General features: G+C 33.3%; 1 protein-coding gene across 1 annotated transcript in view; it reads left to right on the forward strand.

Annotated features, from left to right (window-relative positions):
• The window catches only part of LOC136027006 (photoreceptor-specific nuclear receptor-like), a 43,050-nt gene that overhangs the window by 16,793 nt on the left and 10,439 nt on the right, over nt 1–15,818 (forward strand). The window contains exons 2-6 of the mRNA XM_065703898.1: nt 1–55; nt 3,369–3,472; nt 10,029–10,143; nt 12,939–13,108; nt 14,609–14,820. The exon at nt 1–55 is cut by the window's left edge and continues 420 nt beyond it. Coding sequence (XP_065559970.1) covers nt 1–55; nt 3,369–3,472; nt 10,029–10,143; nt 12,939–13,108; nt 14,609–14,820 — 656 coding nt within the window. The remainder of the gene's footprint in view (nt 56–3,368; nt 3,473–10,028; nt 10,144–12,938; nt 13,109–14,608; nt 14,821–15,818) is intronic.

The following is a 15,818-nucleotide window of genomic DNA, read 5'->3' on the forward strand; positions in this document are numbered from 1 at the left end:
GTAATGGCTGTAGCGGATTCTTTAAGAGGAGTGTAAGACGTCGGCTTATCTACAGGTAAGTTTTAAAGCACTTTTACCTGACAAGTCGTAATTAAACGTAGAAATTAATTTGCTTTATTTTGGCATTGTTACACAATTGAAATATAAGAATATATGAACTTTTTTTTTTCATGTTCCAAAAAATAAAACAATTGGATTTTGGTTTTATATTTCTTCATATTATTTCATAGTCTATTTAAAAAAAAAATTAAAGTGATGATTTGGTATGCTTAGTAGAAACGATGAAAAAAGAAGAAGAAAAAAAAACAGTTAGAAATAGATACATGACATCAAACTTGGATGTTATAGCTCTTATCTTAACAAAGAATTAATTAAAAAGAACAATGTGTTTCTTACAGATATAAAAAACGAAGTTGAACAAAACTAAAATAAGCGAAAATAAACAAAAATTGTTAAGATAACTGGTTACGCAAAATAGGTCTACAAAAATAGCACCAATAAAACTCGTGATATTTTCTAATGCAGAATTCTGAAAACTAGCTAGCAGTAAACTGAACACAAAAGAAAACCTCCCCCCCAAAAAAGGGGTGTTCTCTTGAGAGCAGAAGATTCTATGACTAGCCTGCACAAAACAAAGACTAATTTATGTGTACCTCTATAGCCTTTCAGCGACCATGATATGGATAATGTTTAGAATACAATCATGATTCTTAAAAAAAACTCAAGTAATTTTACCATGGATATGTAGGCTATACTTTTTATTATTATTGTATGCCTTTCATGATATATTTTTATGGTGTATACGTTTTTTTTTTAATTAAATATGGCTCTTATTATTATTAATATAAACATTTTGTATTATTAAATATTTTTTATTAAATTAAAAAAATTATTAAATAGATTTGTTTTTATTTTTGTTAAATATAATTTTATTAGATAGCCCATTTTTCAAATCAACCTCAAAAGCCTTGTTATATGATCCTTGGATACGATTTATTTATATGATCAATTTGTGGTCTATTATTATATGATGTATTTTGAGTAAAGTGACTGTCTTAACTTTTCTATTTGATGCATTTCTGGAAAACACAACGTGCAGGAGGGGTGGGGGTAGATGCCCTCTGATCAATTTTACTCTTAAAAAGAGCACTAGAAATTCTAATTACCAATCCAATGAGTCCCCTACAAAGTATATACAACCGTCCTTTCTATAAAAACCTTAAATACCCCCAGAGCATAACTGAAAACCCAGAAATGAGACTAGCTTCAATAATCAAATATTTTTGAAAAGTCTTAGTATGAGCTGACATTAAATAACGTAAAGAGCAAGAAAAAACTGGTAATTAAAAAAAATTATTTGTATATATTTTAACGAGGAATTAAAACAATTCAAATTATGTGTACCTCACTAATTTATGTGTACCTCAATAGTCTTTCAGCGACCATGATATGGATAATGTTTAGAATACAATCATGATTCTTAAAAAAAACTCAAGCAATTTTACCATGGATATGTAGGCTATACTTTTTATTATTACTGTATGCCTTTCATGATTTATTTTTATGGTGTATACGTTTTTTTTAATTAAATATGGCTTTTATTATTATTAATATAAACATTTTGTATTATTAAATATTTTTTATTAAATTAAAAAAATTATTAAATAGCCCCAGAGCATAACCTTAAATACCCCCAGAGCATAACTGAAAACCCTTGCCCCGAGAGCTGTTGGGGAGGGGTTGGTCTCCTCAAAGATATAATTTCCAGACCTTTTAACTACGATAAACAAAATGGCTCTCTCCAAATTTTGATTACATGTTCTTTAGAAAATGATGGGAGTGGGGGGAGGGCTAGTTGCTCTCAAATCACTTTTGACTCTTAAAAAGGGCACTATAACTTCCAATTTCGAACCTATTGAGCCATATGTGAAGCTTATATGACCACCTATTCCATAAGAACCGTATATGCCCCCAGCGCATGACTTATAACCATGCCCCCAGGTCACTAGGTGGTAGCGTCAGCCCTAGAGGCATTGTATTATGTTATTTGAACTATTTTGAACAAAATAGTTATCTAATGATTTCAATCAGATTCGTTTAGGAAAAATGGACATAGTCTGGGGAGGGGGCTAGTAGCCCTACATCACTTTTTACTCTTTAGAAAGATCTAATACTTCCAATTTTGAACCAAATGAGGCTCCTCTTGGGCTTATAAAACCATCCCTTCCATAAGAACCTTAAATTCCCCAGGGGCATAGCTTACAACCGTCGCTCCCAGGCTCTTGTGGTTTGTTTCAATTCCAAGAGCCTTTTATAGGAAGTTCGAACATTTTGAGTAAAACGGTTTATCTCAAAATTTCTATCAGATGTATATCGGGGAAATACGAGGTGTGTGTGTGGGGGGGGGGTATCTTCCCTCTAATCACTTTGAAAATTAAAAAAGGACGTAGAACTTTTAATTGCCAGCCCAATGAGCCCCCTCCAAAGTTTGTACGTCCACTCTTTCTTTAAAAAATCCTTTTATACCCACAGGGAATAACTAAAAACCCTTGCCCTGATGGTGGTAGGGGAGGAGGGGGTGTCATCCTTAAAGAAATAATTTTAGGACTTATAAACTACGCTGAAGAAAATGGCTATCTCAATCGATTGGTTGTGTTTGGGTAAATGATTGGCGTGAGACGGGGGTTTGTTACCCTCCAATCACTTTTGACTATTAAAAGGGTAGTATTCCTTTCAATTTCCGCTTGAATTAACCCTTTTCGAAGTTTGTATGACAACTCCTTCGATATGCCCTGGTCTACAAAAAAAAATAAAAAAATCGTTCTTTACTTATGTAGCGCTACAGCGCTGCCTATGATTTCAGACTTTGAGGTATATATTTTGGCATAAAGATTAGTGGTGTCACTACCTGAGCCCCTAATGTGTTAGTCCAAAAAATCTTATATTTTCAATGTTTATATTTATTATCGTATAGTTTTTCTGCTCCCCTGAACGCTTAGCAAAATATAGATGCGAGGTTTTTGCCGACCGTCGGTGAGAAACTATAAGTAATTCATGTAGTGCGTCCAAAATTAAGGCTCTAAATGATTTTTTTTTTTAACTCGTGACCTATCTAGATGGTTTCGTCAGGCCAGAATAATGCAAGGTGCCAGTTTTCAAAAAAAAAGAAATATATGAGCCGTTTTCAGGAAAAATTTATGTCTACATACATACATGCATGCACAGTTACTCCTTTAAAGAGAGTAGACATGGATATAACAAAAATATTGATCCGAGATTTTCTGTTTGTAGATGATAATATATAGGTAGTGAATGTAACGTGTCAATATCTCTTCCTTTTCAATTTAGAAAACCATTTGAATTTTTAGATGTCAAGCCGGGACTGGTACTTGCATAATAGACAAAGCCCACAGAAACCAATGCCAAGCATGTAGATTAAAAAAATGTCTTCTTATGGGCATGAACAAAGATGGTAAGTCAATTCAAGTTACCCGTTGTATTTTATGATGAAGAAAGTGTTATGTTCTGCAAGAAGATGCCACCTAAGAATAATAGTAAATATTTATTTTTTTCCTCAATGCAATACAAAGGAGCAGGAAAAGCTTGTCTGTTAACTTTACTAGTAAATAAACAAAATAAAAAAACATAAAAACATGCCAATTTTACTATTGAGCAAATAGCAATCTGGAAATCATAAATGCTACTGAAGTTTTTATCACAAACCAATTTTGGCACCTCAGTTATTCATTAAGATTCAGAATTTTGTTTTTGTAATGCACAAATTTCGAAACCACAACTTCATGTCAAAGATTAATTTGCAGTAACTCAAAAAATACATTTTTATTTGTTTTCTTAGAATAGAGTGAAAAAACCGTATGAAAGGTTGAAAAAATCATAAATGACAACCTGAAATCTATTTTTGGGCGTTTCAGACCCACCCAAAGAAACATTTTAGAAATGTACTTTTTAAGGGTGATCTTTTCGAGCCAATTTCATAATACTATTAAATAAAAAAAACAAGGTTTTTTTAACGGAAAGTAAGGAGCGACATTAAAACCTAAAACGAACAGAAATTACTTCGTATATGAGAGGGGCTGCTTCCTCATCAACGCCCCGCTCTTTACGCTAAAGTTTGACTCTTTCTCTCAATTCTTCTTTTTAAAACAGTAAAAAACTTTAGCGTAAAGAGTGGGGTGTTGATGAGGAAGCAGCCTCTTTCATATACGAAGTAATTTCTGTGCGTTTTAAGTTTTAATGTCGCTCCTTACTTTCAGTTAAAAAAACTTCTTTTTTTTATTTAATTTCTGAACGTTTTTGAATAAATGCATGTTTTGATTTTGGCTCTCCGCAGAGGAATAATCAAAACGAAATTTGCATATTTTTTTTTTTTGGCTAAATGTCTTTCTCATAATTTTGATCGAATGATTTTGAGAAAAAAAGAGCGGGGGACGAAGCCTAGTTGCCCTACGATTTTTTGGTTAATTAAAAAGGCAACTAGAACTTTTAATTTTTTACGAATCTTTTTATTGGTAAAAGATTTACGTAACTTATAAATTAGCTTACGTAAAGAACTTTTGTATTCTCATGTTTTTATTACATATATGAGGGGATTCGCCCCATCGTCAGTACGTCGCTCTTTACACTAAAGCTTAAATTTTATCCCAATTCATTAAAAATGACCCCTGAATCACAAAAGCCGTAGAATAAATAGTTGAAATTACTAAAAATACTTTAGCGTAAAGAGCGAGGTATTAGAAGGAGGTGAGCCCCTCATGTGTGTAATAATTTCTGTTTGTTTTAAGTTTTATTGCTGTTCCTTACTTCCAGCTGAAAAAGTTTTTTCACATTTATTTTTTAATTGTTTTTTTTTTTTTAAATAATACTAGTAAATCCTGCTCTCCCTTCATGGAAATGTTCTTCTCCCATGACAAAATCCTCGATGGAAAGTTCCCCCAGCGTATCCCCCTCTTCTCAACCCCTCCCCCAACCAAAAAAAATCCTCCTGAAAACGCCTGTATACTTCCCAATAACCATTACTATATGTAAGCACAGGTCAAAGTTTGTAACTTGTTGCCCCTCCCATGGGGACTGTGGGGGAGTAAGTCGTCCCCAAAGACATAGTTATAAAGTTTTTCGACTACGCTGAATAAAATGGCTATCTCAGAATTTTGATCCGTTGACTTTGGGAAAATAATTAGCGTGGGAGGGGGCCTAGGTGCCCTGCAATTTTTTTGGTCACTTAATAAGGGCACTAGAACTTTTCATTTCCGTTAGAATGAGCCCTCTTGAAACATTCTAGGAAAACTGGGTCGATACGATCACCCCTGGGGGAAAAAAAAAACAAAAAAAAACAAACAAATAAACACGCATCCGTGATCTGCCTTCTGGCAAAAAATGCAAAATTCCACATTTTTGTAGATAGGAGCTCGAAACTTCTACAGTAGGGTTCTCTGATACGCTGAATCTGATGGTGTGATTTTCGTTAAGATTCTATGACTTTTAGGGGGTGTTTCCCCCTATTTTCTAAAATAACGCAAATTTTCTTAGGCTCGTAACTTTTGATGGGTAAGACTAAACTTGATGAAACTTATATATTTAAAACCAGCATTAAAATGCGATTCTTTTGATGTAGCTATTGGTATCAAAATTCCATTTTTTAGAGTTTTGGTTACTATTGAGCCGGGTCGCTCCTTACTACACTTCGTTACCACGAACTGTTTGATAGAGAGAGTATGCTAAAATGAAATTATCTATTTGTATTGTCTTTTTTATTCAAACAGTTGGTTAAACACTGAAAATTCTAGCTAAGCGATGTGGAATTATAAATGACAATTTTGACGGACTTGTCCCACCTCGTCCTCAGGCATGTCAAGTTGAAAATTTGAACCAATAAAACATTTATTATCTCCAACTCGCTATATTTTATGTACTCTAAAATGTTTCCGGTAAAGTCCAAGTTACACCTTAGTTAAGGAGTAGGAGGTAGAGGAGATGTAAGCACGTCCCATATCTAGGATAAATTATTTGGTTTCAATTTTAAAGTCACTTTTAGCTTTCAGGTGAAAAAATTCCTCTTTTTTTTATTCATACATAACAGGGTATGTATGAATAAAATATTTTTAACATTTTGACATTTTAAGGGTGACCTACTGAACAATGAACAAGACAGTAATCAAGAGTCATGACTTGGTACGTCCAAACGTGTCCAAAGGAGCCCTTTCCCTATATGGCATTCTCAAATGAAAACAAATGTTAAAAAAAGCGTTTCATTATTATTCATTACCGCTTGTTTCTCTTAAAAACAAAGGAGTTCATCCTCATTTCTTAACCAAATACAACAATAACAAAACATTTGTTTTTTAACATTTGTAAAATCTATATTATTTAATTTTCAGAGTTGTTACTGGTTTAGGTGTAGCCCGATCCCCTCCCCTTTATGCGTAGAAATAGCCCCGGGCTATATCCAAAATTTGGCTAATTTTGCAAGATCTTATAATTTTTTTTGTGTGTACTATGAGCCAACTGTTGATTAGAAGTAAGTTCAGAAATAATAGTCGCCTATTTATGTTCTGACCATCATCGTGGGACTTTCCGGGTGACAAATACTGCCAGCTCATGCAGAGAGGCTCAGTATATTGCTCTGTCTTGTGAGGTACAGAAGACATAGTTATCAGTCACTTTCGTCGCCTGCCTCATGGACCAAGGCCATGGAGATATCTTTGACGGTTGCCTTCAGGAGACTGCTGAACTCGATTCAGTTTGAACTCGATAGTTTGAGGTTATCAAACTAGCTCAGTTATTACTTCTCAATTCTATTAACAAACTTTTATTGGACTGGATCCTTCAGCTTACTTCAAAATCTATATTGCTGTCAGTGTTTTTGATCCTTCCAATGCTACGGATCCTTCTCATCTCATATGCTGAAGCTGTCTTTCATCTTAGATTTTTAATGTCCATACTTTGCGTCCATGCATGAATGTAGGATTACGAGGCTGTGGAATAGGTGAGTATGATTTTGTTGAATAGGTTGTTGTTTTATAGAGGTTGAATAGTCCTCGGAAGTAAAAGCCAGCAAGTGCAAGCTATCATCTTACATCACAGCTATGTCAATTATCAGACGACAGGAGATTACACAAGTTTAAGAAGTAATCTACCGTTTCTACTTTTTGCCTGCCTGTGATGATAAAGAGGGGGGCAGTATCCAGCTCATGCCCCGTAGCCACCATGATTTCAGTTTCTGGTTCCGATATCCGTCCTACACGGCTTGGTGGATTCGCAAAGGTCACCACCTTGTGCCTCCACGTACTATAGAGAGTTACCGGGTCGTCAATATTATCTGTGTAAGGAAGAATGTCTATCAGCACCCCTACTATTTTCTTGCCATTTGCCGAATGATGGACTGGTCAAACTGCTCACACAGACCTTTGATATTATGGACTATATCATTACGGATTCCATAATGAAAGAGAATATGCCAGAATCCTTTACATCATATCGCGAATAATGCCTATCAGAAAGTGAAGAATAGCGGGTAAGGTCCTTGGTTGAATTCAATGTATAGTTTCATAAGTTATCAAATGATGAACTTATAATCGATTACAGATCCACCAGTGAAAAAGTTGGCCTGATATCCTTCAATGGTAAAATCAATAATTTCCTGTATGGGTTAAAGAAAGAATCTTGTTAAAGCACGCGATTGGTGACTTGTGATTTAATTGAACGGTAATTTTCACATTTCCCTTTTGATACTTTTTGCGAAGAGGGACAGTGGTATCCTTGCACTATTTTACAGGCCTGACGCTTTATAGGCAGGCTGGAGAAAGTGTGGAGGATCTCATTTCCTTTAAAACTGGACATATAGAAATCTTCTTGAAAAAAAATAGTCCCGAATAAAATCAAGGATACCCCCTTCATCCGAAGAAAGTAATGTGTACATATGAAATCACTGAGATTCTTAGGTCCCACTAGCCTCTAGATCTCATACCTAGCCTTACCTAGCCATTACCTAGCCATAATCTCATCCTTACCTAGCCATACATGTGAAAGCACTGAGATTCTAAGGTCCCACTTACTTCTGCATCTCCTAAACATGCATGAAATGAATGCCTTGTAAATACTGATGAGTGTGCTACCCAGAATTATTTTCACTTTGCTTCAAAAGATCTGGCTTTCACTAAAATTGGACTTCGGTGCCCGAGTCTGTACTCCTTTGCATCTAAACTCAAGATGACTGCTTGCTAATTTCGGGATCAAATGGCCAATAAATTCATGGTAGGAGCTTGCTATTTTGGTGTCCTGTTCTCGTAATTAAATTGATAATATTATCGTATCTAACTGTATTTAAGGTAGACTAGCTACCAATACTTTCAAGAAAAAATAGATATTTAATTTCTATTTCAACTTTAATTTTAATTTTAATCTCAATTTCTATCTCTTTACTTTAATTTTTATATTAGATAATTTTTTTCAATAGTAATGCCACATATTTTCTTCTATGCATGCTATTGATTCCTATTTTCCTAGCATTACGATTTTTAGAAATTGATGTTCCCACTGGTCTCCTCGCAGAAAGCTATTATCCTGCCATCTATAACACGCTATTGGTTTTTCATTGCGTTGAAATTACCTACCTACTTCCCCCTTTTTAGATCCCTTTGAATTTCATATGTTGAAACTTCAGTTCTTTTTTAATAATCATAGAGAATAATTTAAAAATGAAAAAACAATAAAATCCGAAAAACGAGGTGATTTAATAGTCAGGAAAAAGCCAAGAATATGTAAATGCTTCAGTCGAGATTTTTACCTAGCCATCCTCAGTCCAAAATATAAGAACAACAAGTAAAAAAGGCCTCAGAAAAATTTGAAATTTAAATGAAAATCATTAAAGTACACAAAATGAAACAGAAGAAACATTCTCTGAAGTGATGGTGAAAACACAACTGAATAAAATGAACGCAGACTTCATGCCAGAATGAACTTTTAAATTGAGTAGTTATTTTTTCTAAGGTTTCTCAAATGATAGTATTTCATCTGATATGATAAAACATCGGACTGAGGATTGATGCATCAATATGTCAACTGTTTTGTCCAAGAGTGACAAGATTGCTGTAAAAGGCAAAATATGGTCTGTATGGCAAAGGCTTGCATAGAACAACCAAGGGTTGCGAAGTTGTAAAACCACCTTAAAACCAGGATATGGTTTCTTATCCTGGTTTACCTTAAAACCAGCTTAAAACCAGTTGGACTCTGAAGGGACTAAATATTATTAGCAAGATTTTTTGTACACCTTCTAAATAACTTGAATATCTCGTTGTCCAATGCCGAAAAGCTGAATGCTTTTGTTTTCAGTAAGTGTTTTTTCATTGGTGTAAAATAATATCATCATTCTCATTTTGTAATGCTTGAAATAGCAATTTTCTACTCTAAATGAAGCATTAACTTCATTGAGAAGCTATTACTATTTCTGGAATGCCCTTTCTGGATTAATCAGTCCTTGCCAAATTTCTAGGAATTGAATTCATCGCTTTTTTCACAGTAATATCTGGATGGAATTTAAAAGGATGGAAACCGGTTGAAGAATTTTAAACTTTAATCCTATGGAGTTCAGAAAAAAAGAATTTTGATCCATGTTATTTCAGGTTTGACTTTCAATCTAATGAATTAAGGCATAGTAGAAAAGCTAAGCAACCGAGACAAAATTTTTTGCTTAATATTCGATTTGATCAGGCTTAAAAACTCACAACGCATATTAAGGTGATTCCTGATGGCTTCATAATAACTTACAGCCTAAATAGCTACTTTTAAGGTGGTACTATTAGGACTGGATTTTAAACTGGATGAATATGTAGACCATCATAAATAAAGAAAGCCACAATAACGACCACGACTACATTGACTTTTCGATGGTTATGACTAACTACAGTAATGATTCTAGAAAAAATAAACAAAAAAAATAAGCTCATAGATTTCATAAAAAAGTGTTTTCCAGACATATTTTTGTTGCAAATTTGTCTTTTTCTTTTTTGCAGCTGTCCAGAATGAGCGTCAACCCAGGAATAGTGCCACATTCCGACCTGAAATATTTGCAGAAATGGACCGTGAGAGGTTTCTTAGAGAAGCAGCTGCGGCAGTTGGTGTGTTTGGGTAAATATATACACTATTAAATTACTTAAAACACGATCTTGTACGTGATCTTACATCTTATATAAAACTATATGCACTGAATTTTCGAGAAAGGGTTGAGGCATTAGATTTATTTTCACGGAAGGGTATGGCCCAAAAATGGGATTTTTTTTTTACCAGAGAAACAATCCACAACTGTCAAATTTGAAAATCTACTCTTTATTTGTATTTTTGAATACCAAGATTGGTAGATAATGCCTTCTCCTTCTCTTTAGGCAGGGTTGGCATACCTAGCTATTATTTAAGGAATGTAACCGTTTTTCTTATGACACCTTTCGGTGTATTTCTACTAAAACATAGTTATTTTTATGTTTGGCATTTTTCCCATGCAGAGCAGATGTTACCCATAGTAAGGACACTCTTAATTCAATTTGGCATGGAAGGTTTTTTTTCACTTTTCTATTTTGAAATATTGATACTTGTTAACAGTTTTATGGTAGCTCGGATAAATAAAGGTGCTAGCTAAAAAAAACTGTTTACTAACAACTCTCAGGAATATATTTATTTGACTGGAAAGTAAACCAAATACCACCTTGAAAAAAAAAATCCAGTAGCCTTTCCATCCCAGCAGATATTTTTAGGAAACTAAAAGAAGGCTTTGCTAACTAAAGAAATAATAGCAGTCATGGACTCTCTGCCAAAGTTTATATCATAGAAACAAGTCTTCCTATTTTCCCGCGTAACTAGTTTTTAAATATTCTGGTTCAAATTCTCTGGAAGGACAGTTATTAGTAAAACTGTTAGCTAATAATTCTTTCTAGGACGCTGAAAAAACAGAACGGTGTTTCCACTTCGCCAATCGTTGCAAAGAGCTTGATAGGTTATTCCATACTAGGCAACCTTTCTTCAAATCGATACAGGCTTAGGTACACTAGTTTCTCCAAGTTTCAGAAAATATTGCCTCCCAACCCAGAAGAACTGGTGACTTAGGGTAATTTTAATATTAGGGTAATTTTTAAAATATATTACACGTTAGAAAATATATTGTAGAAGTTAAAACAAAATGCATCATGTGATCTGGTCTTGAAAATCACCAATAAAACTTTATTAGTTCAATTATGGCTGTCTCACCTTCCTTTTCTCTAAGGTTTTTGCCTCAATATTTGTTGCAATTAATTCCTTTCAGCGACAGATTCTCGCCCATCTTTCATTCTGGTTAATTGAGTTTTTTCTAAGACGTTTATCCCCTGTCGCTGACTGAGATCACAAACTTCCATTCAAGTAAAGGTTACCTACTCAACCGATGTGGCATATTTCATTTCCTGAAATGGTGCCAAAAAACTTTTCGTAGAAGGAATTCTGCCCGTGGGGACCCTTGCACGTAACATGTGTGAATAAAAAAAAAGGAGTTGTAATTATTATGTAATGAGGGTTTGCGTGTCTTTGTGTTTATGTTTGTCTCAAAAAAAAGATGGAATTATATCATTAAATAAGCTGGTACTCTTGGCATGTGCCCTTCCTATAAAAACAAGATGTTTATTTTTCAAAATATAGAGCATTAGTGTGTTTAAGAGAAAATAACCATTGATATAATAGCGCGTAGCCCAAGAACGTTCGGAATCATCCTTTAAGTTTAAAATTATTGTAGTGACTCCCCGGGATTACCTAGTTTCTAGTACGTTTTTTTTTTTATTCCAGAAAAAAAATACTGGTAGGTGAACCTTTGGTGTAAATTATTGGTTGTCTCTTTCGATTTATTGTATTCAAATAAGCAGTATATGTTGTAGATATAGTATTTACAGCTTCTGTACATTGCAAGACCAATGTTGTTCGCAGATAAAGTATTTTATTTTTTCAAATATTTTTGTATATATGGAATAATCAATTCTAGTCTGGGTCTTAGTATCACGACTAAATTGCGTGATGAGACTTTTTTTTAAAGGGAAAAGTTGCACAATGTCTATTTGCCTGCTTAAAGCAATCAACATTAACAGATTAACAGAAAAATCATCTGCTAATTAACATTAACAGATACTTGAAATTACAAAAGTTTTTATTAATTTGCTTGATATCAAATTGTATGCAAATATTAGAGTGAAAAATAAAACTGTTTTTGAACATTCCTGTGAAAGTAGGAAAAATGGGACTTCAGCTTGTAGAAAATCCTCGTTTCAGTAAATTTATTGCTGCAGTACATATTACCACATAATGATTCTGTACCTATTTTAGTTGTCTAATTAAAAACAAAAGAAGAATCGTTATTCTTTTCTATGTCCTCCTTCTCACCCACAAGTTCCTAAAGTTTTGAAAAAGGTATACAGGACTCCGCAATAAATAGTGGTATAACATGTACCATATGAAATAAGAAAAAAAATATATGCAAGTAGATAGGGTAAATTGTTCAATGGTTTTCGAAAGGCATATAATTCATTTGAAAGTTTATTCAACGAAAAAAGGCTGAGGAATCCCATGAGAGTGATTTGACAATATTCATGAAATTTAGCTCAGACAAAAGAAGTGTAACATTTTCCTTTTTTAAAAATGCCAGAGTTGTGTTCTAATTGATACATTTTTCTATTTTAAGTTTCCATTCTGTGTCTTCACGCTTAAAACCATCTATTTTCTGTCTTCATAAATGTCTTTATTTATATTCTTATTCTATCAGTGTACTATATATATATATATATATATATATATATATATATATATATATATATATATATATATACATATATATATATATATATATATATATATATATATATATATATATATATATATATATATATATATATATATACTGTTTTCACTTTTAGTTCACCCATGTCTCTGTTTATGAATATGCATAGTAAACCTCAGTTTCAGCCGTACTTGTTGCCTCCTCCAGCATCAATTGTGGATCTTTCACCAATTGCTCGTTTTCAGCCGCAGCCATTTTCAAAACCTCCAACCAATATTCCTAAGGTTCCTTCACCTTCTTCAAATGGTAAGTTAGATGTAAAAAACCTTCTCTGGACACAAACTGTTTATTGGTTGCAACTACAAAAATTCAAAACATATTTGTCAGTTTCTCAGTTCTCTTTCAAATTTACGCTGCGTAACCTGCCATATTCGGGAACTCTGTGCTTTTCAAATATGCTAATAGAAAACCTTGGCTTCAATCATCTTTGCTATCTCCTACAGCTTTTTAATATAGATCTTTAACCAATTGATTATTTTATGCAACCCCCCTTCTCAAATCCTTCTTGTAAGGCACCTCCTTCCAGCTTTCGTCAACTTCTGACAAGACAAATATTCAACCTTTTATTGGTTCCTAAACGTTCAAGTGTTTAGTTAAATAGATATATTAACGATTCTACAATTTTTAATTAAAATATAACAGAAAAGACAACGTATTTCTCAGTTTTCTTCTCTTTTTATGCCCTGAATGTCTTTTATATGTCATATTTCACGTGACATTCCCAATATCATTTTAAACTGTCATATTTCACGTGACATTACTTGCTGATAGCATCTTTGAGCTACTGCACATAGAGCTATTACAGAAGAGCAATAGGAATGGAATAAAAGTGTTTTTCACAATGCTTCAAGAGACGAAATGTGTATTTGTACTAACAAAAAATGTATAGATCAAATGTTTGGAAGAAAGCCGGTAAGTGATAAAGTAAAACACTTGCAATTACTAACTGGTTGCATATTTTATATTCAAAAATGCTTTTAACAAAGAATTCGTAAGAAATTAGCGTTGAGAGTGGTTAAAAGGAGAGGAGAAGACCTCTCGTGCAGAGGATAAATTCTGCCCGTTTCAAGTTTAAATAGCCTACTATAACCTAGTAACAAAACTTTAAAAAGGGAACTATAGTCAGAATCATAATGATCTGATAATAAAAATTATATGATTGAGGGTAAATAAAAACGTATTGAAACTTTGTTTTTGCTGATTTTTCGCTATTTCGTCCTATTTCGGATTATCTGCAGGATTCCCTTTTCTGTGGTTGTCACGCAAAATAATTATGTTAAAAATAAAGTTTTCTTTATTCATTATATTGATACCTTATAAATTCTTGAATTTTAAAAGATTTTTTAACAAAGCAATATTCGTGCAAAATGGGATAATACCTGAAAAAAAAGAATCGATTGACAAAGAAAAACATTTTTTTTCGAGTTTCATGCCTCTCCACTGGAAGAAGTTTTTTAAGCTCAATTGTTTCGGCTTAAGAATGTTCACTCATTTATATAAACAATGTTTAGAATAAGTTTGGGTCAGTTCTACTGTAAAATCGGTCTGAACTGTGAACTGGTGTAAATACTGAGCCCCAAATCTTCAGGGTAATGAAAAAAATCAGATTAATGTTTGAAAAATTGGGGTTAAACAGCGCTTATTTAATACCATCCAAAATTTTAGTCGCACTTCCCGTTTTCAGTAAAATAAGTTCATCTTCTCTATTTTCCTAGCTTATATAAATTAGAAAATTCCAATTATTAGGTGATTTTAAACATTCACCAGAGGATCCTCAAATAAATGAAAAGCCTGTTCCTGTACAATTCCTGCCATTCCAAGCCAACAATTTAGTCTTCCCAGTTTTACCATCAGGAAGTGGTGAAAACGTTCATGAGCTTGCTGGACGAATACTTTTTTTGGCGCTAAGATGGGCCAAGAATTTACCGTCTTTCGCAGGGTTGCCACCAACTGATCAGGTATTTAAGTATTCGTACTTCAGATGTTTCACATATACTGACTTAGCTGTTAAAAGAGCGATATAATCTTTGGTTCGACTCTAAAATTAAAAATTTTATGCTCAATGATTAGTTTAGATTTTTTTTTATTAATTCACTCAAATACTTTCTGTCAAAACCAATAAAAAAAACGGTTAAAGTATAAATTGAAATACTATTTACGTCATAGAAAAAAAAAATCAATTTAGAAATTGTTACTACATACTTATTAAAACATTAGCTGTCAAGAACAATCTGGGAGGTATGAAATACTATATAACTTTAACAGTTTTTAGTAAAGATTTTAAAAAGGATATTTAAAGGCGAATCCAAATTAAATCAGTTTTAGTTGTAGTTAAGGCCGTTATCTTGAAGTAGGATTTAGTAAAATTCGTGCAAGAAGTCACTTACAATCGTAATTGAAATGAAATATTTTCTCAACACTAAGTTATCTTGTTGTGGAAAATAGAAGTCACATATTTTTCCTAAATACTAAATGAGATTCATTAAGTGTTAATACCAAATGACGCAAGAAAACAAAGTTCATATAACACTAAATCGTCATAAACCTTCGACCCCTCCCTTTATTTTTCATGTTTTTTACCATTCTTGTCATAATTTTCAACAATTGCTGCATAAGCATTTGCTTGCCCTTTTCGACCCCTCCTTCAATCGTCGGCTTGCTAGCGAAGTTTATAATAGGATTGTTCTTTAAACGCTAGACTTTTGGGCCTTAATGTATAAATCTGCCTTAATGTATGAATTAGATAAAAAAAAAAGTTTTTTTTTTAACTGAAAGTCAGGAGCTACATTAAAACTTAAAACGAACAGAAATTATTCCACATATGAAAGGAGTTGTCCCCTCCTCAACGCCCCGCTCCTTGCGCTGCAGCTTTTTTATTGTTTTAAAACGAGTTATTAGAAAGAGTCAAACTTTAGCGTAAAGAGCAGGGCGTTGAGGACAAGAGCGAGGCCTTACG

This window comes from Artemia franciscana, chromosome 5 (genome assembly GCF_032884065.1).
Source record: "Artemia franciscana chromosome 5, ASM3288406v1, whole genome shotgun sequence".
In the NCBI taxonomy this organism is placed as follows: Eukaryota; Metazoa; Arthropoda; class Branchiopoda; order Anostraca; family Artemiidae; genus Artemia; species Artemia franciscana.